Source organism: Phoenix dactylifera, chromosome 1, assembly GCF_051530095.1.
Source record: "Phoenix dactylifera cultivar Ajwa chromosome 1, Ajwa_hap1_PhDact_Kaust_v1.1, whole genome shotgun sequence".
Taxonomy (NCBI): Eukaryota; Viridiplantae; Streptophyta; class Magnoliopsida; order Arecales; family Arecaceae; genus Phoenix; species Phoenix dactylifera.
Genome location: NC_143190.1, coordinates 967,315 through 994,893, shown reverse-complemented (window position 1 = coordinate 994,893; position 27,579 = coordinate 967,315). Strand labels below are relative to the sequence as shown.

Sequence of the window (27,579 nt, the reverse complement as noted above, 5' to 3'; positions counted from 1 at the left end):
TGAAAACCTCCGCATAGTGTCACAAGGAGAACTCATCAAATAGCCATTACTTATGAAAGTTCAAACAGTTATTGGTCCTATCATTATCAGTACTATATATGCCCCTTGAGAAAGTACTACTCTTTAGTGTTTTATCGCAATAATTATCCATGCACCTATTCACAATGTTTGAATACACATGACAAAGAATGACCGAAAGCATATAAGGCAGATTTGATCAAGGGAAAGATTGCCAATGTGGATGAAACAGTTACTGTGTTCTCTTTTCAGAAGAGTAAGAAAACAATTTTACAAGTGCAACAAACATCACCTCAAACTTGACAGATCCAAGATCCAGCTTCTGCTTCACTTCTCTGTAAATATCGGGCTCTGCAAATGCAAAAAAAAGCTAATTAAATATATACAGGGCCAGAAAACTATATCCAGAGGATTTAAAAAGAACCGTTTTTGTAAAATTTATAGAAAAAAATAATTATGGATTTGGATGCATTGTTTGAGAATTGATTGGTAACATAAGTAACGCAGTATACATTCTAAAAGTTGAGGACCTCGGAGAGTAAGACAGACTTCAGGATTTATTCCCACAAGAAGAGGACCACAGGTTCTCTATTGGAGAGTTCATTCCATAATCTTTTTAGATCCAAATCACAAATTATGAACGACTAGCTCTGCATCTAAGTATACTAAAAATAAAGTAAATTATGCTAGTCTGCACTAAAGCACTCCACTAACAAATCATTCCAATATTTTGTTTTATTTTCAATAAGAATATAACATATTTTCTAACATGACAGATGCTTAATGTTACAATAAATTTCATAAGCTACTGCCTGTCAGAAATGTACAGAACAGAACATAATTTAAGATAAAGTTAAAATGTACTCAAAATAAACTATCAAAGTGTACTTCATATCTAAGAGAATTTGATTTAAGAATTGATAGTTACGCCTCTTTAATTATATCTTGAGAAGCTCAACATCTAGAATAGTTTTCCGTAGCAGAATTATTATCTTTTACCATCCAAATATCTATTGGTTTAGATTATTAGCTTTTTGAAGTTTTCACAAGTATTCCAGAAATTGGTTACAGGCATAACCAAGTTGATCATCTAGTGACAACACATAATATAACTGAAAATCAACAAATGGACAATGAAGCTGAAAACTCACTAAACATCAAGAAAACAAATTACTGGGCAAGTTATATGAAAGATTATAAAGGAAAGAATTCGAATTCTACCAACTGAAATTGGATCTGTTGATGCAGAAACTGGTTGTCCCTCAAATCCATCTTCCCTTATAGGAGTATAAACTGCTACAAGTCTGTACCCCACATCGTCAACGTTAGCTTCATACATCCTCCCTGCTTCACCTGTATTGAGATCATTTACCAATGTTGACAAGCAAAAAGATCCTAGAAATGGTATGCAGATATGTTTAGATGTCTGAATTAAAACATATACAGCCTTCTTTTCATGATAGAGTTGAATACAGATGAAGGTTGGTTACTAGTTGGGCTTTGAAAATATGAAACCTAAACCAATAGAGTAATCAAGTTTAATATTAGACAATGCATGGCTTGCTTGATTGTAGGGATGGATGGCTCTGGTCCTGATTAATGTAAATAATCTCAAACTGGGTTCCATTCTGGTTATGCTTCAATATCCATGCACGAGGTTCTTTCAGAAAGAAAAATTTTGGTAGATGATCTAGAAAGATACTAGGAGTGTTGAGAGTTGATACCCCATGGTTCCTCCGCACAAATCTAGAGGATTTGAGCATACAATACATCTTCTCTGTCTGATTCAATTTATCTAAGCAGGAATATCCGGTTATCAAAAAATTGAGTTGTCAATGAGACAACACCTTGTCACTGAAATAAGCACTTGTGTACTCTTCCTAGCTGTAATATATACGCATAATACTAGTTTTGCTTCATGCTAAGTTTTTTTTTCTTTTTTATATAGAGGAGGAAAAAAAATTCCACCTATGCGTGGTGCTAAGTGTCAATCCATGTGAATCCATGAATCTGAAGCTCAACATAATAGTTCTTGTTTTAGTTCTTCATACCAAGGTAGGTTTCCCTAGCCAACAAGTGGCATTCTTAGTCTCATGGAGATCAAGTCTCGTCCCTAAAGCAGCCTCGACCAGGAGATCAAAGTGATTCATGCACCGTTGACATCTAGTCGACTAGTTTTAAAAGACACGGCCTCTGCTGCCTAAGCAGTCCACCAAGTTAAATATGTAGAATGCAATTGATTTATAAGTTAGTATTGGATGCTACCAAGTTGATAGTTCCATTGGCTTGCTACATTTTATCTGATAAATTATCTTCAACTAGGCTATTTCTATGTTTTTTAAATTTGTCATTTTATATTATTTATTTTCAAGTTTTATCATTTTTGGACTGCCTTGACCTATGGGTGCACACCTATCCATTAGGCAGCTCTCTGCCTTCCCTTCTGCTACCTACAGTCTTCTAGAACATTGCAATTTGACAGCAGATTCTTGGATGTTCTCAAAATTTAATGACCATCATGATCCATAATGCCAGCCGCAGGTAGATGGGATCAGGCTTGTAGGTAAGGTTAAGGTTGTATATTCATCATGTCCAGTACTTTATTAAACTAGGGAGTATGATAATGGTTCTTGATGAGTCCAAATTTAGGTTCTGATTGGCTCAAATCAAGTCACTTTGGTGTCATTCTCCTCAGTTTGCAGCCATAGAGGCCAAGCTCCGGTCAAACAAGGAAGAGGTATATGCTTTCGTCCAATGTTGACTAGTTATACATGCAAGCAGGTATGGAGACGAGGAAGTATGGAGATTCACAAGCAAAACTCTTGCTGCTGTAGCTAAAGCTAGAAATCATGGAAATTTTGTTTTGCATCACTGGTTACATTAAATTTGGTTATTGAATAAAGCAAATTTGATGGATTTAAACAGCATGTATAATCAAACTTTTGATAGCAAACATATAATACCAGGTATAGATATGAGATCAGGGCTTCCAACCATCGATCTGAGCCATTGGATTTTGCTCTTGCCTTCTTTTCCTCCACTATAATTACCTCGAACAGCGTATAAGTTTGTGTGGTAACCTCTTCCTTCAATCTCCAGCTTATCAATTTTGGGTATTGCTAAAAGTAGCATTATATTAGATCGTAGAGCAAACCAGCAATATACCACATAATGAATCAAATAAAAAGATAATTAAAAACATGGAATGTTAATGAACAAGCACTTTGAAGTTTAGGATTGCAGTTTGGAACTTTTGAAAAGCAGGAGAAACTTTTTGCACACAAATACTGAACAATGCCGACTATGACATTCTTTTAAGTTGGATCAGTTATATTTATTAGTTAGTAAAAGATGTAAATTAGTCTAGAACTCAAATGAGCTAAATTTCTTGACTGAGGTGGGAATCATGAAACATTTGTGTTCTCTTAGACAATTTTTTTTCAAATAGACGGGCATTAAGCTCACCTTCTTATAGTTTGAAACAAGGTTTTCCGCATTGGTTGGTACCGTGCAGTACCATATTGCACCGGTATCGAACCGATATGCAGTCTCGTATCGTACTGATACTTGGTATGCCTCACCGTCGTACCATACCATGTATCGATACTGTAATAAAATTGTACCAGTATGGGGTCCAGTACTGAGACACGAACCTTGGTTTGAAAAATAAGGTCCATAAATTTAGTCGAAAATGAGTTTGACTCTTTTACATCAGAAAGATAACAATGTCATCAACATAAATTGCTTTGCTTATTTCAGCATTATAACTAAAAAGCAAAGTCATGAAAATAACCTGGCAAAATAGGAGTAGTCACTGCTGATACAGACTCACTCGACCTTCCAAAAACATCTGAGATTGTGCATTCACATTTTAGACATCGACCTATGTCCTCTAAACGTATCCTATATGAGCAGGAGCGCTGAGAAGGCAATGGTTCAAAGGACTGATAATCTCCTGTTCCTACAGAGCAAAACCTGTAACCAGTATTTACATGATCATATAAGTGACAAAAGGATTATATTAATGCAGCAGTGAATGTGATAAAACTAGCATTTTACCATTGGTATTTAATCTCCTTCTTGTACTTATCCCAATTATGTTGTTGAATTGAACTATTTGGAATTACTTCAACAGCAGTTAGTAATCCTCCTTCCATTTCCTTTCCATTGAAGGAAAGCATCTCAATTTTTGGAATTTCTAAAGAAAACAGGAAAACCATGTGATTACAGCAAGCTAAAAATGCATGTGTAACCAGAATGACTAAATAACACCAATAAAGGGGGAAAATTGAATATTATTGAATAAAAGATGATCTTTCTGAACTGAATGAGCTAGAAACAATTTCAAGAATGAACATGAAAAGAATTATTTCATCTTCTAGATAAAAATAGGCCAGATGATATATAACTGAAGACAAACTAAGACGTTCAAACCTGAGAGCAACAGACCTAATAATTTTGATGCAGAAAAAAAAAATTACTTAACAAGGAAAATGTGCAGGATGAAAATTTGACAAGAGGCATGCATTTAGAAATTGAATTTTGGTCGCTTTAACTGCAATACGGAGGACATAAAAAAGAAATAAGATAAACTACAGAAACAGAAAGCAAAAAGGAGAGCTTCCAAGATTGCAAACAACTCTCCTGAAGCTCACCAAAGAATTTCACAAAACATTATGTGCTCAATTTGAAACAATTGTTAAAAAGATTTCCAGCTTATGAGACAATTGCATTACATTCATTCTCTCAAAGGCAGTAAATCAGCAATGCCTACAAAGTCTTGAGTTCTGGCAACAAGCAAACTGCAGGAACAAAGTAGAGAGAAACCGTAAATTCTTAAGAAAAGGCTTCAAGGCATGTAGCACTGCCACCACCAGTTGATCTCTAGTCTGCAAAATGAATGTGCGCCAACCCTCTAGGATACAATAAAACCTAGTGTCTGATCATTCTTGCACAAAGGGAATCAAACCACTGAACATTCACCAGTGTTTGACAGAATTATCTAACTTGTACACGATTTTCTGCAGCAAACAGTATATAAGGTTGATCTGATTTAGAAACAGAGTGAGCACATGTTCTTGTTGTTGTTTTTCTAAGGGTGTGCAAACATGGCTTAAATGGACTATAGTTCATATCTTTCTGAATAGACACATCCCAATAGTTTAGTAACTGTTGTTTTGAATTTTAAAATCTAAACTAATTAATTCAAAACTAAAACCCATTAGAAGTTAGTTAACTGCCACTGCCACAAGTGGGACTTTGTTCCCAATTGTTATTTTGAAAATATACAACAATCCCCACCATTTTCAGAGTAAGTCAAATTACCAAATCTTTGATAATCCTAGAAATCTTATGCATAAATGAAGGTATCTTGCGATTTGAACCTTCTTATAGTGAGAATATGTTAGGACTAGTCTTTGAACCAGTAATTCTGCTTTGACTAGCTGCACATATCTCCCACATAATATGTTTTACACCAATGAATGCTCAATATAAGCTAACACTTTTATGGCCTTGTGTTTGTATCCTTTTCGTAAGTGCTTTAAGAGCCAAGCCATTTGCTCTAAGAAGCACCCACAGTTCACACTCGTGTAGGTAGACTCTATACGAAGTGCTCGCGTAACAAAGGTACTACAATAGTTTTTTGTTATAGGTCTATTAAGAGCATTTAGCTCTTTTTTTCTTTTTTTTTGGCTAAAACATAAATATCATACATAGCATGTACGAATACAGCCAAAAAAAATCAAAAAGCAGCACATCACGGAGAGCCGTAGGCAACTCCGTCTCACCCTCCCATAGGTGGTCCTCCGAATGGTTAGCAACAAAAGATGCTACCCAATCCGCCGCCCCATTGGCCTCTCTAAACACGTACTTCGCCTGAAGCACCAATCCGTCATGAACCATGGCCCAGATATCTCTCAAGAGCAGGTGGTAGTCGCCGACCGCTTCCGAAATCTGCAGGATCCACCCAATCACCGTCACCGAGTCACCCACCAGGAGGACGTCTCTCTCCAGCAAGGCACGCCGAACATAACATAAATCAGACCAGGCCGCTCTCAACTCCCTCCTTAGCACCAATGTATCAAACAAGTGGCAGCCTCCAGCCGCAAGCACCCTGAAGTCGGGGCCCCCGACCACGAAGCCTGCCCACCCCACCTACCGCCCTGCAGGACGCATCCGTCAAAGTTGACCTTGAGAAAACTCGGAGGTGAAGGCTTCCAGGTAAAAAACACCAACCGAGGCGCTCCGCGAGCAGATGTGAATCCCCAGATATCCCGAGCTATCAAAGGTCTATCTGACCGGATCGCCTGAGTAGCCTCCGTCACCAGCAGTTGTGCCCTCTCCACCACTACGCCCGATGGGGGGCAACTCTCCCCAAATGTCCATGCATTTCTCGCTAGCCAGATCCGATAAGCAGTATAGGTCGCCCGCACTGCCGACCGCACTGCCTCCGGTCTGAACTACGAAGCCCCAGCCAAACGTCAAATACCCTGAAGAAAGGACACCACGTGACACCAAAGCTCTGTGGAAAACCCTGCCCGCCTCCAGACCCTCATAGCCCGGTGGCACTGGAAGATGACATGGTCCAGCGACTCCTCAGTCTGGCACTCGGAGCACTGAGGGTGGATACCCAAGCTCCTCCCATGCAACAACAGTCTCGTAGGTAGCCTGCCCCAAGCCACCTTCCACAGAAATAAAGCCACTCTGGGGTGCAGCCCCGACCGCCAAATCCAGTCGAAGTCCACCCCCAACTGCCCTCCAGTCTGTATAACACCACAAACGTTGGCTACACTGACTCTAGCCTTGCAAGACGAGCTCCACACCTGATGTCGGGGCAAGGGTGCACCGGAACAGGGAGCGCCCGAATCCGCTCCGCAAGAGGCTCCCCGAACATCTGATCAATCCGGTGAGAGTCCCACCCCCACCTCCCGACAGAAGAAAGTCACGTACCCGGAGTCCATCCCTAGCCTCAACACTAACTAGAGTCAGCCAACGCCTCAACAGGATCTTGTCCACCCACGCATCCTCCACCACGTCCACCATCTGGCCATCACCAATCAACCACCTGCATCTGCAAAGGACCATAGGCACGTACTTGCAGATCTCGCGCCAAATAGGTTATGCCCTCCGACCCCCAGATGGGGTCGCACTGCTCCCAACATGGCCATACCGGGCGACCATCATCCGACTCCACAGAGACTGCAGCTCCAAGACAACCCTGGCAGCATGCCTGGCAATCAGCGCCTCCCTTCTAGTCAACAGAGACTAAACACCCAGCCCCCCCAGCCCTAGTTGGTAGGCATACCGACCCCCAATCCACCAGGTGCACCCCCTGGCCACCTCCATGCATCCCCCAGATGAAACCTCGAGCAAGCCTCTCAATCCTCATCAACACCGTCTTGGGGATGATGATGTTAGATATCAGATAGACCGGCATAGAGCAAAGGACAGACCTGACCAAGGTGACCCTACCCATCATGGAAAGCGAGGCCGCCCTCCAACCCTCTAGCCTCTGCTGCACCTAGACCACCACATCCTGGCAGTCCTAGATCCGTAGCCTCCTCCTAGTGATAGAAAATCCCAGGTAGCACAACGACCCATGCTGCTCCCTTATGCCCAGTAGGCCCTTGATCTCCTGTCGCACCCGCACCTCAGTCTTCGGGCTGAAGGTAATGGTTAATTTCTGAAGATTAACCCTATGCCCCGATGCCTGGCAGTAGTCCTCCAATACCCTCCGAAGAACAATGGCGTCCCTAGGCCTAGCCCTGGCCAGTAGCATGCAATTATCAGCAAAGAGGTGAGTGATCGGTTGGGCACCGGGCGCCGGAACATAGGCCTCCAGCGTCTGCTCCCCACACGCTTGTCGCAGGGCCCGAGACAAGACATCCGCACCAAAGTGCAATTAGCACTCTAATGTAAGCAATTCTAGCTACTGGAGCATATGTATCAGAACAATCAATTCCTTGTTTTTGTGTAAAGCCCTTGGCCACTAATCTGGCTTTGAATTTGTCAATGGTTTCTTCTCAAAAATCTTACAACATATTGGTTTGGAGCCTAATGGGAGGTCTACTAAATTCCATGTATTATTGCCTATAATATAGTCTATTTCATCATTAATCTCTTCTTTCCAAAAAGCAACAATTTGAGATTTCATGCCTCTTCATAAGTAGTAGGGTCTGCTTCTGTATAAAAACAATATAGTAAATGCTTACCAATGGATTCACTTGTCCCTTCTACTAGGAATATAAAGAAATTCAATCAGAAGGTTCTCGCCTTTCTAATTCTTATGCTTCTTCTAGGCTCAAAGTTTTCTTCCTTGTCATTCTCTAATCATTCCTTTCTGGAATATAATTTTGTTCTATAACATGTTCTTTAGGTCCATGAATTGAATTAAACCTATTTTCATCAAATATTGCATCTTTTGACTCAACTACAATATTGCCTACTATTGAAGCATTAGGTTCTAGTACCATGAACTCGTATGCCTTACTGCTCAATGCATATCCTAAGAATATTCATTCAATTCCTCTATCACCCAACTTTCTCTTTTTGGGTTCAGGAACCTTTACAATAGTCCTACACCTCCAAACTCTTAGGTAGTTTAGGTTAAGCTTCCTTTTCTTTAGAATCCATATGGGATTGTATTGCTTTTTTATTAGGAACCCTGTTTAGTATATGACAAGTTGTTAGCCAAGCTTCAACCCAAAAATCTTGTCCTAAACCAGAATTAGAAAGCATTATATTAACTATTTCTATGAGCACTTTCCCACTCTGCTACACCATTTTGTTGTGGTGTGCGTGGTGCAAACATTTCATGTACAATCCCAGTGGGCTCAAAATAATTAGGGTCGTAGTAGTATTCGCTGCCTCTAGCAAATCATAAACATTTAAGAAATTTCTTACTATGAAATTCCACCTCAGATTTGTTGGTTTTAATTTTTTCTAGTACATCATCTTTAGAATGCAGCAATAAACATAGCAACATCTAGAACAATCATCATAAATTTTACAGAGTATTTCTTTCCTCACTTGGTGGAGAACTATGCATGTCACACACATCAATATGTACTAGTTCAAGCAATTTTGTGCAACTTTCAACTATAAGAAAAGAATATCTAGTAATCCTAGTGAGCATGCAAGTTTTACATTTGTCAACATTTTTGTCAAAGTATGGATTAAATCTAACTTAACCATATAATGTATTCTTCTAAATTTAGATGTCCTAAATGATTATACCATATACAAGAAGATTCATATATATAAGCAGACATGGCAACTTTATTCTTACTAATAATATTAAGCTTGGAGATGCCCTTATACATCTCGCATTTACCCATAAAGGTTCCACCCTTGGACAAAATAAACTTATCTACCTCAAGTACTAATTTGAACCCGAACCTATTAAGAAGACTACCCAACACAAGATTCTTACTTCTGCTACATAATACACATCATTAAAGTAAGAATTTTTCCAGAAGTGAATTTGACTTCCATAGTTTCGTTGGCCTTGACTTCTGCAGTGGACGAGTTTCCCATGTACAGAATACTTCCATCTTCTACTGGTTCATAGCTCTTGAATAAATTCTTGTCCTTGCACACATATCTGGTTGCGCCAGAATCAATCGACCAAGCCCAATCATTTTCAAGAACATTAACCTCTGATATCATTGCGCAGAATTTTCTTTTGCTGCTGGTGCACCCTCCTTTTTAGAAGATGGCATTCTGCCTTGTGGTGTCCATGTTTTCCCCAATGGAATCATGCACTACCTTGCGGTGTCCATGTTTTCCATGATCAAAGCATGCACCTCTTTTATTCTCTTTATTCTGATGAGTATTGGTAAGATTGTTTTGCTCTCTTCTTTTTGAATTTGCTAGACTAACCTTCCTCCATCATGTGGACTTTGGAAACGTAAGCTTTCTGCTCCTTGTTTACGTCCTGCTTACAATACTCCACCTCGATGCGGGGATGGTTAGCCAAATCCTCAAGAGATATATCCTCGTTCTTATGTTTCAAACTTCAACAAGAGTCTTTCCATAATGGAGGAAGTTTATCAAACAATTACAGATTTATCCATAATCATGTTATGTTATTTATAATTATTAAGAATATGCTCAATTTCATGCAATAGTTCCATAACAAATCTATCATCAGCCATCTAATAATTATTATATCTACTAACAAGAAACTTCTTACTAATTGTAACCTCTGACATGGATCTTCTGTCCAATTTCTCCCACAACTCTTGGAATAGCCACATTAAACATTCCATCCAGAATATGGCCTCTGCATATGTAGTCATCATTTCCCCACTTCTATCTAGTGCAAGTGTCTGCCCAAGCTTCATTCTCGTTCTCTACCAGTCTTAGTGTGTTGAGGACATAGTCAACCTTAAGAGTTGCAAGAAGAAAGTGCATCTTTTCTACCACCTTAAGAAATTTCCTCCATCAAAATGTACCAGTTTGACAAAGTTGGCAGCCATCTCTCTTAGTGTTGCAAACACCATTTTGCATAATGGAATAAAGCCTTTATATCACAGGAACAAAGTAGAGAAAAACCAGAAATTCTTAAGGAAAGGCTTCAAGGCATGTAGCACTGCCACTTTCCTAAAGACTTTATTCAACCCCCCCCCCCCCACAACAGATCTCTGGGGTGCAAAGTGAATATGCCATTAGTCTCTAGTATACAATGAAGCCCAGTGTTTGATAGTGTTTTGCACAAACAAAATCAAACCACTAAGCATTCATCAGTAAATCTAACTTATATGACGTTGATCTGATTTGGAAACAGTGAGCACATGTTCTTATTGTTGTTGTTTTTTTTAAGCTGTGCAAACTTGGCTTATATAGACCAATTCATGTTTTTCTGAGTAGACACATCCCGAACAGCTTAGTAACTGTTATTTAGAATTTTAAAATTTAAACTAATTTAATTCGAAAACCAAAACTGATTAGAAGTTAACTAACTGCCACAAGCGGGGTTGTTTTCCCACTTGTTATTTTGAAAATATCAAACACAAACTTAGCCGGCTGACAACATAGCTTTTATTTCAAGAGAGAAAAATAAACAGCAGAAACAAGCCGTCCCGTATAAAAATGTGAATAAGCAAAACTGGGTTATTTCTGTCTTCATGAAAAAACAGGCTTTATTGCAAATTATAAAAAGCTGCCTCATAAAAGATTATGGGAGCAAAACAGAAAATATGACACAAGGAATACTGCTTTTTTTGGAGAAGGAGACTTTAGTAACACTGGCGCCAGCAAGTGCACACAGAGGAACTATCAGAATTCCAGGTACATATAACACTATCCCCCTTCATTAATCAGAATATATAGCTCTCCTTAACCAGTACACTAATATCAGTAAGAAACATGGTTGAAGAAAGACCAAAAGCGTATGCCACATGAACATGCAATGCAACACCGTCCAGAAATTATGGATTTCACTTTGGCAGTTCATTACTTCTAAGAAAGTGAATCCAGCTCATACAACAGTTAGACCTCAGCATTAAAAATGTAAAGATGTTCTGAAGTCTTAGAACTCTACATAGTTTCAAATTTACCTGGAAGAATTATATCCGATGGTTCAGATAATCGGAGTTCTCCCACAACAGCATCTGAACGAACAGGAGTATAGCTGCCAAGTGATATTGTGATGTTAATATGGACTTGCTTAATAACTGAACAATGCATTTTGAGGAGCAAATTTTAAAAGAAAATACGCCATTGCTGCCTTTAAAATGTGAAATTACATGCATGTACACATACCGCATTAAATTCATAGGAGATTTATAGAAGATGATGTCATAGTCCAAGGTCTAAATTAACTAATATAGACTTCAGGAATACATTATAATATGGACAATGCTAGCACCCGGCACTGGCTGCATTCCAGTGCTTGGTATGATAGCCTGCCACTGCATGCCAAGCATGCCAAGCACTGGCATGGCACAACATGTTATGTACTCTGCCAGTACTAGGCTGACACAGGACCAGGATATGATATCCTTGGGTTCAGCTTCAAGGATTCCAATTAAATATTCCTTCCTATCAATGAAAATGCTTCCCTTTTTAAGTAGAATATTTTTGGTAACAAAAAGAGAAGATCTTGAATGGGGGGGAAGTTGCACTGCTGACTAGTAAACAGTAAATAGCCAGAAGAAACACCAGATAAACATTATTCAGTAAAACAATAAGTAGCTTATGTCTGCAAAAGAATGCAAACAATTTCCATGTTTAGATGCACTGATTTTGGAAATAGCAAAATTGACCAATACATGCTGTTTATATAAAGTATTAGATAAAAGGTTTCCAAACAAATCTACAGCATACATTGTTCTACTACCACAAGTAATCTAAGAAGCACTTTTATGTGTACTGTAACTTTTTTACGGAAACTCTCTTGTGAATCCTTCATGAGGCTATCTGCTCTGTTATTGCAACCTTCCAAGTATCATTGCATCATTTTTTGATTGGTGTTACTTAAATACACAATTTTTTTCCTACTGTAATCTTAAACTTAAACCTCCTCCTTTTCCAAAGACATGCATGTCGCAAAACAAGTTCTGCATGAGTACAGAGTATAATCAAGCAACATCGGCACAGCCAGATTAATGTAGAAAAGAACAACAGACAGAGATAGTCAAATAGTTACCCGAACAATAGATGGCAATTGTAATCTGAATCGGTAACTTCATAAGTGGTGGAGTTAGCTCCACTGATAAGAACAATTGTTCCTTCATTAGTTTCTCTGTACCAGCTATATAGGCTTGAACCTTCATATCCACCATAATATTTTCCTTCTCCAGCATATACACCAGAACTCAACTCCTTTATGCGTACTTCAGAAACAACTGGAAGAGCTGTACGGTACAAAATGCACTCAAGACTAAGAATGTATAGTTAAACAAGAACAAGGTATATATGGACCAGTGTGATAAGACTTGCACAAAGTCAAGATTTAACCTGCCATGACTGGATGGTTGCCTATGGCAACTAATGGGTCTCCAAGTTTCCCATCAGCACGTGTCGGCACCCAGTAAAGTGCCAAGTAAGAGCCAACATCTTCAAGTGAAGGTGTATATGTTCTGATTTTGTATTCCACGATCCAATTGAAAATGTTAAGCCTTACTGAGAATGCTAAATTTAAGGATCAGAACAAGATTCATGACAACTGCAGCAAGAAACTTACAAGGTTTCTCCAACGACAAGAATATCATCAGAAGCAGCAGCTAGATTAACCAACTCAGACTCCTGCAACTTCTTTGTAGTTCTGCACCAAATGTACTTCCCATTGCCTTCTTTTCCACCATAATAAGATTTCAGTGGGACAACTTCCATGTCCTGACAACAGCTTGGTAGGACAAGCTCAATACCCTTTGGATCCGCTGCAACAGAGAACAGAAAAGATAAATAAACAACATACAAAGAACTGCTACATTCATGGGCACTGAGATTGTCATGTTTCATAAAGGATTATCAGATTACAATCTCTAGTTAATTATTCCTTAGGCAAGGCGCCCAAAAGCTAGAAGCTTGACATGTGTTGCCAAAGTAACAACCATGAATAAACAACACCTGTTAATAGAAACATTTTTCCTATTAAATAAAACATATTTTATTATTGGGAATATGTGACTTAATTACAAAAATATTTGTCCCAATCAAAGATACTTACAATGTAAAAAAGCAAGCTTGCAGCAAGATCCAGCAGGATGGGCCGCAGAGAGTGAAGGGAGAGAGGGCGAGAGGGGGAGGGAGAGCACAGGAAGGTCACAGATCCTGATCCCCCCCGGAAGAAAAGGAAAGATTGAGAGGCCTTTTTTTATCCCCTGGGGTCAGGCCCCACAACTCCCTGTATTCACTCTCTCCTGCTATCCCACTCTAGCTCACTCCCCCTCTCCAACCGATCCTGCCGGATCTGGCAGGAGGTTTCCAAATAGGCCCTAAGGATCATCTTCTCATCCCACCTACAAAGATCAAAGCCAATCCTCCACCAGGCTCCACTTTAGCCTCACATAATCATAGCACACAAACAGTTCGTCACTTCATGTGTCACAAGTCTTCTCCAACACTCATATCTAGGTCTATCCTCAATAGTTTTGCAACACATTTACCCCAGCCATCTCATCTGATCATATGTTCCTAACATCCTCACACATTTTCCTGCCGTAACAGTGTCTCTAAAACTTTAATTAGAAGTCTCATAAGTAGATTCAGATCGCATAATATTTAGAAGCCTATCTCCATGTCACCCTATATTTTGGATTAGAAAATTTTTCAATGTTAAAGTTCTTGCTTTGTCAAAGTTATAACAATTCGCATCTAGTAAGCATAACTTGGGATTTTGTTTTTGTTTCTATAAAATATTGGTTACCAACACAGCTGTCCCTCATCATATAAATTTATACATCAATTGCACACTTAGCTTGGCCTTGGTGAGAACAACATCATCTTTGAAGTTTTCAAAAATAATCCCAAGCTTTTGGAATTCATGCAAGAACCCAAATATAAAATTACATCAAATTTCACCCCAATTCAATTTTTATAACAGATGTAAATAATGTCTGTTTAGGGGTCACTGCCGAGTGCAATAGTAAAAGGCTTGGGCTAACAAACACAATGGCGTGGGTTTGAGTCTTGGGGCACCACTTTGTGGTTAGGAAAAAAAAAAGAAAAAAGAGCCAAAGATTAGGCCTGTCCACAGATCGCCCCTCCCAGGACCCTGGATCGCCGGGACTATAACTGTGCAACATCTTTTTCAGGTTAAGAAAGTCTCTATCTTATGCTTGTCTTTTTCCTTCCTTCAGGGCCTGCAATAGGTCTTTTAGCCGGCACTAGATTTCAAAACATAATCGCAGCATAAAGAACTCATTTCCATTAAAATGATTTGATAGACTTGAATTTGCATGCCCTTACATGTTTTTTAAAAAATGTCTGACAGCCGATATTGACATATAGGAATATAGTTTATGTTTACAAATTCCCTATACACACATGACAACCTAGATATTTATCCATTGACATATAGGAATACAGTTTATCTTTACAAATTCCCTATACACACATAACAATCTAGATATTTATCCAGTGACATGATAGAGAAGCATAATATTAGTAATATATTTAGTTTTCATGTCAAAGTCGATGCTTCTAGCCAACATTAGGATAATTTGTCTGAAGTAACACCCACCAGGAACAATGACGTCTGAGATAATGCTCCTTGGCGATCCTCCTGATCCATCCTTCCTTACAGGTGTGTAAATGAGCTCGATACATTTACCGACATCCTCAAGAGTCAAGTCCAAATATTCTGCAAAGATTATAGCAATTTAGTTTATTCAGCCTGACAAGGGTTATGACATTATAAGTGATAAGAGTTGTGTGGGAATTAAAAGAACTCACCATAACCAGTCAACTTATCCTTTATACCATTACTCTTCACCCTAAACCATTCGTGGGTGCAATTTCCACTTTCACTAAGATGGGAAAAGCAAACAGTTTTCAAGTATTGCACTAAACAATCATTAGAATTAGCCACATAAAGTAAGATGCACCTAAAGAGGATCTCACCCTCCAGTGTATTCAGCAAGAAAGCTCAGACGGCCTCCTTCAACCATTGATCCCAGAAATTTCAGCGATTGACAAGTTGGTGGACCTGTGAAAAGTGTAAACCTCTTAGTGTTAGGTTGAATTTCTCAATGGAACATAAAATAATCCTCATAAAATGTCAGATAACTTTCAGCTAGGTTATTTGACTGCTGTCCAAGAAAACCATTCAATGGGAGAACTAACAGAAGTACATCTGATAATGAAATTAAGGAACTGTTTACAAATGATACAGCTCCAGAACAAAATTCAACAATCTACTTTTTGCAAGGAGACATACCAGGTAGAATGGGACCAATATATTCTGAAACAACTATAGGACCACAAGTCCAGTCATTTCTAACAGGTTCACATGAAACAGAGACAAGGAAGCCAATATCATTGCAAGTTAAGGTATATGATGCAGTTGTAGCACCTTTGATTTCACTCTGCGTACCATCAGAATTAGTCTGCAAATGCATAATGAATCCTATTAAATAGGAAAGAACTATATATTAATTAGCTGCACAGCACGATGGAAATAAAAGCTAGGTGACTATTTAAACAAAGAATAAGAAGATCTAATTATGTTCTAGTGATAAAAGGTGAAGAGCTATTAAAACGAGGTGCAACCAGAGTGAGATACATTTTGAGTCAATGTTATTGAATTTAGTGTAAAGATGACATAACTGGCCAGCATGCACCTACCAAGAACCAATGGAAAACTGAATCACCTTCTTCTCCACCCCAATATTTCTTGTCGGCAACCAATGTTGTTCCCTCAACACCCTTACCTATTATCTGCAAGGAAAGCAATCTTGGGCTTCCTGTCGATTGAACAACAATGTAGAAATTATTACTTCTCGAATGAAGGAGTAAAAGAAGCAATTGTAACATATAAAGATAACAAATGACTTTAGTCAGGAGATCTGCAAATTCCAAGTGATTCATTGAAAGACAAGGCTAATATAAAATTTTTAAGTCTTTTCCTTTTTTTGTCACCCCTTTCTCCTCGTCCTAGAACAAAAGCTATGTCTATTTTTGCGAGGACTTACTAGTGCAGTTAGTAATTATTACTTTTATGGAATACATAAGCTTAATTTCTTGTATGCTTTTAGAACTTCAAATTTCACAAGTCTGCTGAATTTATGAACATCATGTTTCTGAAAGTAAATAAGTAAATCATAGTATTAGAACTTGTATTTAACATTTTACTTTATCAAAAGATATGTAAGCACCTGGGCGAACTCGCTCCTGTGCTTGGAAAGTTCTTGGCTCACCAACAGTACCATCATCCCTTACCGGAGTGCATTTGAAAGAAATAAACTTGCCAATAGCATCCTTTGTTATGCGATATTGAAGAAGTCCTGATGCCTCTGGTATTGAGGCACCTATGCTGGTTTCAGTCTGCAAAGGTTTAAAACAATAAGGAACAGGAAGCAACAGAGCAACAATCCTTTGATCCCAGAAAAAGTAAGATGCAGACAGCTAACAATATACAGGAGATTTGAACTGCTATGAATAAGAATCAAAAGTATATAATTTTTAAACCCTTCAAACATGCAGGATTTATAAGAAAAAGACCAAAGAACATACTTCATGAAGATACCAATTGTATATGCTTTTACCCTCATGGCCCCCAACATAGCCATATGATGCTGTCAACATTTCACCCTCAGAAAAATCACCAGTGACCGACAGAAAATTTAGGCTTGGTGGAAGTGCTGCATAAAAATGTCATAAACCAGTTAATGTGCTAGAAAATTATAAAAACCCAAAGAATCAAGGTAGAATATGGAATAGAATAAAGCAACAAATGAAAATAACTAAAGGTTAAATAATGCATTGCCAGTTTCATTAAAATTTTTCCAAGAAAAAACACATGCTTTGAACTTTTAAAGTATAAGTGCATTCAATTCAGTTAAAGATTCTATATAGCTAGACTATCTAATAAAAAAGCATCCATAATTAAACACCACTCAAAAATATTAAGCATCTACGATTCACTTATTGTTTGGGCAAATATAAGCAACTCATGCAGCAGTAGTCAAATAAATTAAGCAGAGCATATATGTTGACTAAAATCATAATTATGTGCCAAAACAGCAAAAGAGATAAACTCCTGCCACGTTCATACTTCCAGTAAATTGTTTGCGTATTAGGAAACATTCCTGATGAGACAAATTTAAACAAACTGTACCTAGCTCTAGCAAAGCATCCCTTAATTAATTCAAAAATTTAAAAAATATATATATATCCATGTTTGTACATAGGCGTAACAAAAAGAATAACTGTTGAAATCATCAGTTTTCAAGAGAACTTAGAGGAATGTAGTCAACAAGGTTCACAATCTCGGCATCGGACCCCGTACGAGTACCATGATGGTACAATATTGGCATACCCAGTATGGGGGTTGGTTATGTATGAGGGTTGTTTTAGCGTACTGACACTTGGTACGCTTACCGAGTTTTGGTTTGGTACAATTATGGTACAGTACACCCAGTACAGGGAAGTATGCACTAGTATGAACCTTACCATCAAACAAATTCAACAACTCAAACATCTCTAACATACATAATTGGAAAGTGTGTATGCTAGACTTTGAGGCCTTAAGCAAAAATCTTCCACCATCTTGGTAAAGGTCATCCTAGTGCACAAGGTTCCAACCACTGCAAGGTCTGGAGAAGGTTAGATATATGCCACTTTACGACCGTATGTCGAGAGACTATTTTCATATTTCACAATAGAGCAACCATACCATTGTGCTAAAGCTTGCCCTCTTTCCACCATCTTAGTATTCTCCACAAACACCGTGCCCAAAAACCTAGGGAAAAAATATGTGCTTCTCTTTCGATCCATGGTCAAACTCTCTTCCTGGAGGTGTTCCTTACATGTACATGAATGTGCTAGGGTAGTGATTAATAGATGAAGAATGACCATGTTGTGGATGTGTTGAATTTTTCTATATTTATTAACCCTACAACAGGGATAATCTAATTCATTGTTCACCTTGCATCACCTTGGTACTTGAACATATCATACAATCTGGCACTGTTATGTGGGGGGAAAGAGAGAGAGATGGGATTACATGTCATATATTTGGAAAAGGTTATAAAAAAGTTCTTAATCATGCAAATTCCATTTCAAAAGTTAGCAAAGAAATGCACTGCTAACTTACTTTCAACAACCTTTTCTGATATAACATATGCTGGTTCACCAGTTTCACCATCAGGGGCCATAGGAGTAAATTTTGCAACAATATAGCAACCAACAGCACCAAGGGGAACACGAAATGCCTACATAAAGGTCAACCAAGTAATTTTCGATCATTTTTTGCTTTCTGGGAAAGACAGCATTTCTTGATATGAATAAACAAATTGGGCAAGTAAATCACAAAGATAACCTACATCAACAATTAAGTAATGATCCTTACTAAAGTTACAGCAAACTTAAGAAGATTTCCAACCTTTGCAATTTTGGAGGCACTGACAGCTTCAAGACCATTTTCCCCCTCTAATTTTACGGACATTGTTTTAAACCACTGGACCCTACTGGAACCCTCAGTTCCCCCAGTGACAGTAGCAGTGATGGTCACCTTGTTCCCTTCTCTCAAATCTCCAACTATTTTCAAATTGATTACCTTTGGAGGGGCTGAAAATAAAATAGAGAATAAATACAAAAGAGTGAGAAAATCTTAAAAATTACAGCTTTATAAAATACTAAACTGAAGTACCACTTAATTTGTACCTCGCTTTACATGCTCTGTCATGGCAGATGCTGATTCTCCCTCCTGGCCTGGACAAGTATGACAATTTCACAACTTAACAATACATAGTTAAGATATACAAATAACCTAGAATATGCAGGACATTTAAATACCTTCCAAATTAATTGGAATATAAACAAATTTTAGGCGTCGCCCCACATCCTCCTTTATCAGGGTATACTCGAAAGCACCAGATGATAATAATATAAAGTTACTGCATCGAGAAAAAGGTCGTGAACAAGGATGAAACTAAAAGGCTGAAGACATTTAAATAATACATATCAATTTTCTTAGTCTCAAGGGCCAATATAACAAATAATACAGCTATGAGATATTTAACTGGTGTTAGAAAAATAGTTATAATGGGCAAAATGATAATAAATTGAAGCATAAGATTAGATACAAGTCTCTTTTAGTAACCTCAAGAAGTGCCCTTGAGAAACATAAACTATAGTCATGCATAAAATGCAATTTAACACATTGTTTGCATAAGACAATGCACATAAGAAATCAAGGATCACAATACCGGCGCATACTACCCCATACCAGGCATACGGTACAATACTAGTACCAAAACAATACTCAGTACAGAGGGCGTACCAAGTGCCAATATGCTAAACCGACCCCTGTATCAGCATGCCAACACTGTACCATTATGGTACCAATACGGGTCCAGTACCAAGATTACGAACCTTGTAAAAAATACGATTAAAAAAAAAAGATCTAACATTCTTACAATAGAGATCAGTAAGCACCTATAAGGATTCAAAATAAGTGCATAACATACCTGGTTTCCTTGCTCTCTCTCAACCACTTAAACTTGCTTGGACCCTCCTTCCCCCCAAAATATTCTCCAACCCCTTTTATTGTATTTCCTTCAATAGCATCTCCAATGATCCGCACATTATTAACTGATGGTGCAGCTGAAAACAAAGTTTTATAGACCAAGAAGCGTAAGCATTCGAAGGAATTAAAAACATTTCAGAGAACAGGCACACTTAAATCGGCTAGCAAAAAAAAATGGTGATATAAGAAGCTATAGATAAAAGTGTGATATCAAGGTCGGAGGAACTGGTACCAGGCACCGTATCGATTCCCTAGTGGTACGACTCGGTATGGGCCGTGTCGGGCCTGTACTGACAGAGGGCACGGTACCGTGAGAGAGAAAAAGAGAGAAAGAGAGAGAGAGAGAGAAGGGGGAGAGAGGGAGGGAGGCCGAAGGAGGGTGGCGGACAACGGCCGAAGGCCGGCCGAGTCCGCAGGAAGCGAAGCCGCAGCCGCTTTCCTTGTTTCGAACGAAATAGGCGTCCCAATCTCTTCCTTCCCCGTTCGCTCTCTTTTTTCTTCTCCTTCTCCTTCTTCTCCGGCTCCAGCAACAGGTCTCGTTTCCGTTGCCGAAAGCGTACCAATGAGCAACTGGTACAACTCGGATCGGCTGAAACTGTCCGGTTTGGAACGGTTCCACCAACCTTGTGTGATATACTACTATTTTTCATGCAAACAGTGAGAAAGCATCATTATGCCATGATAAGTTGACGCCAAGCTTGGATTCCTTGCACATGAGAACTAAAGCAAGGATTAAAGCACCAGACAACTACTAAAATCTGCTAAGAGAGCAAATGTGAAAAACATATATACCTATACGAGCTTCAACTTTTTGCATCCTAAGACAATCAAAAGTAGTCCCAAGCTGAACCACATTACTTGGTAAACAGCACAAAGATTTAGTTCACTATAATAACAGCAATCACTAATTTGTAGCATGATCAGTAAAAAACTAATAGAACATAGCTTTGGGTAATTGGGTGTATATCATAGAAAACAATGAAGCGTATGGGCACATTCTACAATAAGCTTAAACAAAACATCGACAAAGCTACTATTGCGATATGAAAGTAAATGACATCCAGACACCTGCTTTTATAAAGTCAGTCATTGCATACTGTGGTTCTCCCTTGACACCTTCTTCTGTTACTGGAGTATACATGAAAACCAGACTTGAATCAATGTCATGTACGTTCAACAGGTATTCCTCCTCTTCAGCTCCAACTATCACCACAGGACTGCTACTCCATCTTCGCCTCAACCAACTGGACAAAGGTTAAAAAATAAAAATACTCATGAACTTCATTAGAACAAAGATTTCAATTATGAAAAGGTGTTGATGGCACAGTGCTAAAGGTGCAGTGTAATGAATGTTTATAAATAGACATTAAATTACTTACCTTGCTACACCTTTCCCTGGTGATCCACCGCACCATGCAACCTCTGCAAAACCCTTGATCATATTTCCCTCCACAAGTTCACCATGCACTCTCAAGTTTAGAACTTTTGGATATCCAGTTCCTGATCATGAAACTGTAGTGAGAACAAATAACAGCAAAATAAAGCAAAATAACTAATAAACAAATCAAACATCATGATGTTGCTTTTGAGGAACCCAGTATATATGGCATGCCATGGATGTCTTTTAAGAAAAGCTCTACCAGGACTGACAGAATTTTTTAAACAAGTGCTGATTCTTTTCTTCATAGACAGGATAAAAAATGTTCAATAGCATTTTACTAACATCACAAAAACCAGCAGAATTCATTAAATTATGTATACCAACTAGTTTTGTCCTCATGTCACAGTGCCTTCTTAACGAGTCAAGAAGCACTTATTCATACAGAGAAAACAAAGTTGGAAGATGGAATTAAGAGGTCAGTGGTATGGATTTCACTTCAATAGCAGTTCCTATCTCAGGTTATGAGTCCATATAACTTCCTTCAAAACATAACCCATCATTCACCAAAATTAAATAGGACCACATGATTATGATCATCATATTGAGAAATTCGAATATGCTATTTATGATTGCTGATATAGGACTTTTTTCTAAAAAAAACTGATCTGCAACCAGTACACTGAAAAAATGTCATCACCTCCTCTTGCATGTCTAATACAGGTCCTTCAAAAGTTATGTTCTGCAGAGCATCTTTGTTCAACCAAATGATGCTTCTCAAATCCAATCCAGCTTGCTTCAGTTTTATAAACATCAACCTTCTTATTTTTCAAATACAAATTGTCAATGCGAAAACACTTCTATCTAGTCCCATTCAACACTTGCAACATTTCTCAAATTATTTTCTTTTCAATGGAGTTTAACTCTTTCCTCTGCAGACTTCAGTATCTTAAAACCGGTCCTTTCAGTCAAATGTTAAGCCTTCATCTATATGCTTCATCTGAAAGTTTATGAATAGCAAATAACTTTTCATAAGGTGCTCATAATGATGCATTCTCCCCATTACCCTTTTTCCTCTGAAAAATATTTACATCTTTAATTTGAAGGGCAGTTGTGTTTGTTGGCCTCATAAAATTTGTTCATCTTTTAAGAAGACAGACTCATCGATGGCTAATGCACTCTTCTATCATACTGAATTTGATACAAATACTTCAAATCTATCTACTATATCTAGGCCTTGAAATCACTACTCAATAAGAACATTCTTTAAGCCATAAAACCTCTGGGATGATTTAACTTCTTGTGTTTGAGGGTCCAGAAGGATTCTGGTCAACTTATCAAAGATTGACATCCACCATGACATATTCAGATTTAAAAGCATTGAGAGTCATAACCAATGGTCATGAGAAGCAGATCAATCACAAATGTTCTATTATTGCATACAGACAATGCCCATAAGTGAATTCAAGAAGTATTAGCTGGTACTACAAACATACCATGGTAACTTACTGGTATTATTTGAACCGATACCGTTCTATGCTGACACACAAGGAGCATACATGTACCTTACCAATATGGCTGGTATGGACCAGTATGTGTCAATACTTAAATCCTTGATACAACACAATCAGCATAAATTTCACTTTGCTATAATGAATTCTTCAAATTTTTCATGTTAGGAAAGCCTTTCAGGCTATTTTAAAGGAATCATTCAGCTTATTAAGTGCAATGTCTGATATACTAGTTCTCCTCGTACATTAAAACAGAAAGTATGCAAAAATGGACTAAGAAAAAAGGAACCATATTGAATTTTGACTTGAAAAAAGGTGAACCGTTTAATGCCAAACAAAAAATAGCAATTTCAGGACGATAGCATAGCAAAACATCTATTGCTATGTGTTTGAACCAAGTCAAGGACTAGCTCAGAGGTACCAATGGATGATAAAGCTCACGATATACTACAAGTGCAGATATGCTAGAATGCTTAGGGCAGGAGCTCTTGACATACTAGAATCCTCACAATACCTGCCTTCAAGCTAAGAACACTTCAAAAACATCATAGATGAGGATTTTCTAATGAAATAATTGAAATAAATCTAGATGATATTGATTTAATCGGTATAAACTATAAAGGGAAAGAATAGATGTTTCTTATCTGATGAGGTGATAGAGTCATAAAGAAAACAGGAGTGATAAGCTATAAGATCATTGTAACTTCTGTCCTTTAAACAATGACCAAAAAACATTTGCACCATGTGTGATAAAACTATCTCAAATCAATTTATATGTAGCAAGAGAAGTTATTGCTGGATCAAACTATTTTAGAAGCAATTGTTATGGTCCACAGATTGCGCAGAAAGACTCTTTCTTTTGAAATCTGCTTTTTTTTTTATTAGAAAGCATTTTAGGATGTTTAGAAATTGCAAGGTTGTACTATATAGCTTACACAGAACAAATGCAAGTACAGCATTTCTTATCTCAGGGAGAAGGACTTGGTAAAACATTCTCCATTTTATGTAAGCCAAAGGACTAATCACAATAGAATTCAGCTAGGTAAAATCTAAAAAGCAGGAACTGTTTTTCACAGGCAAGCATGCATGTCATGAATTTCATATTTTCCTCAAGTACACCGCAAGGATCTGGTGATGTCACTGGAAGATTTCGCTTCACCAGAGCTTCTACAGCAATCAAATTCTGTAGTTTAATTCCCTCCACATATGGGAACCAATCCTGCATATTGCTAAGTTGGTTGCATCCTAAAGATCAATGCTGCTTTATTCAACCTATCACCCTCATTTATGTCATATAAACAGACCTCTTATAGGCAGGCACGCAGGGAAAATAGTTAGTTGTAACTTGTAACACTATTTTGTGGTAAAATAAGGTGGGTGTCATTTCACTGTCCCATACAAGTCCACTGATCGAGCTGCAATTTTCAACACGAATTCACACAGACCAAAAGTGATTATTGACCTTAACTATTGTTTAAAGTTATTTTTAAGGTTTTTTGAGTTATTATATCAAGAGCCTATGGATAGATATGTACGATTTAGAGTAGGACTCATCTTGGTCTATAGTTGACCCTAAAAGCTGAAGCTGTTAGGAAATGGGTCAACGACGCATATCAAGATTGACACCCCACCCGCACATGCAGCCTTGATCGCACACATGGAGGGATAAACAGGTCAAGGAAACAACTCATTACTTAGAGGGGATCGGCTTAGTGAACTAGATATGCATAATCTGATAGCTATACCTGGGGAAACAGGTGATGATACAGCAAAAATAGGAGGGTACTCAATATCTTTCAGTACTGGAGTGCACTCAACCTTCAGATGTCTGTCAATGTCCTCGTGCTTTGGCCAATATACCTTGTAGAGTGCCAGCAATAATGGATTACAATATTGTGTCACCAAGAACTCAATGATATTAAGCTCACAGAAACAAATGTCATACCTCACCTATTGCATCAGCAATAGGCACAAAGTTCGTTGGGGTTCTGTCTCCTATAAACCATTGAAATTTTAGAACTAACTCAGGATCGCTGCTTAGGTTGACAAAGTTGAAGAGGCAGCGGCATGCATCCCCTTCAAATGGCTGATCTATGGAGGCTTCTTTAAGCATGCAGCCAGGAGGCAAGTGATCTTTCCATTGTTCGACCAGAAAAGCAAAGGTTGAATCTGTCAAATAAAGAAAGCAGTAATAGTTAACAATTTTTTTAATAAAGACTGTTAAAACCTAGGAATCGGATACCAAGACCTATTAGATGCTTCTACAATACATGCCGATACTGAAGTATCATATTATTAAAATTAGAAATCATGATCTGAGTATGTCCAGGTTATACTCAAGATACTTCCAACGTACCTCCAAGAATGAGTAGGAGGGTTTTTTCTTTCTTTCTTTTTCCTATGACTGTTAGCTTTTTAATGATAATGATTAATTTTAGATTTTGTGATGTTCATATTAAAGGCACAAAGTGTGAGTTGTGGTCTATGCATTTGAATGATGACTCGACGATAGTTCATTTAAGCTGATCCTAACATAAAAAGTATGAACTATATTAGTTTGTTGGCCTACCATGCTCTAAGGATCCTTATATATATATATATATATATGTGTGTGTATGCATATATGCGAATATGTATGAATGTATCTACATGTATATATGTGTGCGTGTGTGTGAATTCATGAATGTGTGTGTGTGTGTGTTCGTATATATGTGGGTCGGCAGAACCGTCCCAAAGCGAGCGATTACGACTGTTCCAAGCCATACCGGCGGCCCACTGGTACGGTTCCGGCAATGAAAATGAAAACTTTTGCCGGAGGCGGAGAAGAAAAGAGAGGAAAATAGAGAACAAGCGGGGGACGGAGGCCAATGGAGGCCGGCACCGGGGCAACAAGGGGAAGCCGCGGACGTTTCCCTGTTTCGGTTGCCAACTTCACTTAAAAATCACAAAATTAAAAAAGCGGTCAGACCCCTATTTCGGACGAAATAGGGGAACAACCACGGCTGCCCCTCCGCCGGCCCTCCACCGACCTCCCTCCTTCCCTCTCCTGCTCTCTCTCTCTCTCTTTTCTCTCTCGTTCTCCCTCTTCCCCGCCTCTTCTACTGTGTCGGTACGGGCCCGGCACAGCACGGCACGGGCCCGTACCGACTCATCCCGCCGGAGAACCGATACGGTGCCCGGTATCGATTCCACCGACGTGTATATATATTTGTTACCGTATCCTAGCTATAGCATATCCTTCATTTTCAAGATTTGTTGTATCTCTTATCTGTGCATGTGCTTCCTAGGTTAAAACTAAGTAAATAACTTTGATATGCTAAGAAATATTGCAAAGCGACAACTATTTAAACACAAAACTATTTAATCCATGATTATCAAACTACAGATACCTGTATCATTTAGAAAAGGAGATGCCAAGTTTAACACGAATCACATGCAAGGAGGAAACTCACAGTTCAAAGTCTAGATATCAGTACCTGTATCATTTGGGACCATACCATACCGACAAATTGTATGGCAATTGGTGATAGCGCAGCAAAGGTGACAATAACTACCACATGTCAATATGGTAAACTACTGAGGGGCATTCAAGCACTTGCTCGTTGCCAGTATGGACTGCTACAGTATGATACCTAAATCCTTGAACTAACTGCCTGCCATTATTGTGACAAAAAAACAAGGGAAATATGAATATTTTATATTTTATATTAAGTTTGGCTCTTTCTGATGAAGGAATTTTTTTAGTCTGGATACAACTTTGATACTCTGAAGTCTGAACCTTGAGGTGCACTTTAATAGACCACAAAGAAAAAAAATAAAAGATGGACTATTTTTTCACAAGTATGGTGTTCATGATTATAAAGAACTCTCGGGTCCAAGAACTGAGCTATTAGCTGTTCATCCCGACAGGGTAAGCAAATGCTGACTGCACAATGGATTTATAAACATATGATGCCAAGCATATTTAATCAGAAGAAAAATTATGCTGATTCAAACAAACTGTTTCTGGAATAAGTGTCAGTAACCAGAAGGATTGAAAAGCCAATCCTGCTACCTTAATCTAAACCTTATCTAGAAAAGTTGCCTATGTTATCAAACAAGAGACAATTTCACCAAAATAGATAATGAAAGAAGCTTGTATGATCTCCCAAAAAAGGCATACCTGCAGCAAACTCTGGATGGCAAATTTCCCAACCATCCCTAATGCACAAAGCCGTATGAGCAGGATATAGCTTTGCAATTTCTAGCTCATCAGGAGAAAGATCTGCATGATTTTGTCATAAATTAGTTTTTGACAATAAATCAGATAAAACTAGTAAATATATTAATAAAAGTTGCACATGCATGCATGCACACATGCACACACACATACATATGTATACATACATATACATAAACAGATACATACATACGTTATAGCTTTGCAATTTCTAGCAATCAGGAGAAGATCTACATGATTTTGTTGAAATTAATCA

General features: G+C 38.3%; 1 protein-coding gene across 3 annotated transcripts in view; it reads right to left on the bottom strand.

The window, feature by feature from the left end:
• LOC103703643 (187-kDa microtubule-associated protein AIR9-like) overlaps nt 1-27,579 on the bottom strand; it is a 47,004-nt gene that overhangs the window by 1,348 nt on the left and 18,077 nt on the right. For all 3 annotated transcript variants that reach the window (XM_039114584.2, XM_088715957.1, XM_088715951.1), the window contains 26 exons: nt 27,267-27,368; nt 25,050-25,273; nt 24,850-24,964; nt 21,595-21,715; nt 21,284-21,459; nt 20,157-20,292; nt 19,483-19,583; nt 19,351-19,398; nt 19,070-19,254; nt 18,782-18,899; nt 17,200-17,327; nt 16,842-17,010; nt 16,312-16,430; nt 15,905-16,073; nt 15,589-15,673; nt 15,421-15,494; nt 15,209-15,328; nt 13,208-13,403; nt 12,982-13,103; nt 12,671-12,878; nt 11,580-11,653; nt 4,078-4,216; nt 3,812-3,993; nt 2,982-3,137; nt 1,240-1,371; nt 311-369 (listed from right to left, as the gene is read on the bottom strand). In XM_039114584.2, the coding sequence (XP_038970512.1) occupies nt 311-369; nt 1,240-1,371; nt 2,982-3,137; nt 3,812-3,993; nt 4,078-4,216; nt 11,580-11,653; nt 12,671-12,878; nt 12,982-13,103; nt 13,208-13,403; nt 15,209-15,328; nt 15,421-15,494; nt 15,589-15,673; nt 15,905-16,073; nt 16,312-16,430; nt 16,842-17,010; nt 17,200-17,327; nt 18,782-18,899; nt 19,070-19,254; nt 19,351-19,398; nt 19,483-19,583; nt 20,157-20,292; nt 21,284-21,459; nt 21,595-21,715; nt 24,850-24,964; nt 25,050-25,273; nt 27,267-27,368 (3,458 nt within the window). The remainder of the gene's footprint in view (nt 1-310; nt 370-1,239; nt 1,372-2,981; nt 3,138-3,811; nt 3,994-4,077; nt 4,217-11,579; nt 11,654-12,670; nt 12,879-12,981; nt 13,104-13,207; nt 13,404-15,208; nt 15,329-15,420; nt 15,495-15,588; nt 15,674-15,904; nt 16,074-16,311; nt 16,431-16,841; nt 17,011-17,199; nt 17,328-18,781; nt 18,900-19,069; nt 19,255-19,350; nt 19,399-19,482; nt 19,584-20,156; nt 20,293-21,283; nt 21,460-21,594; nt 21,716-24,849; nt 24,965-25,049; nt 25,274-27,266; nt 27,369-27,579) is intronic.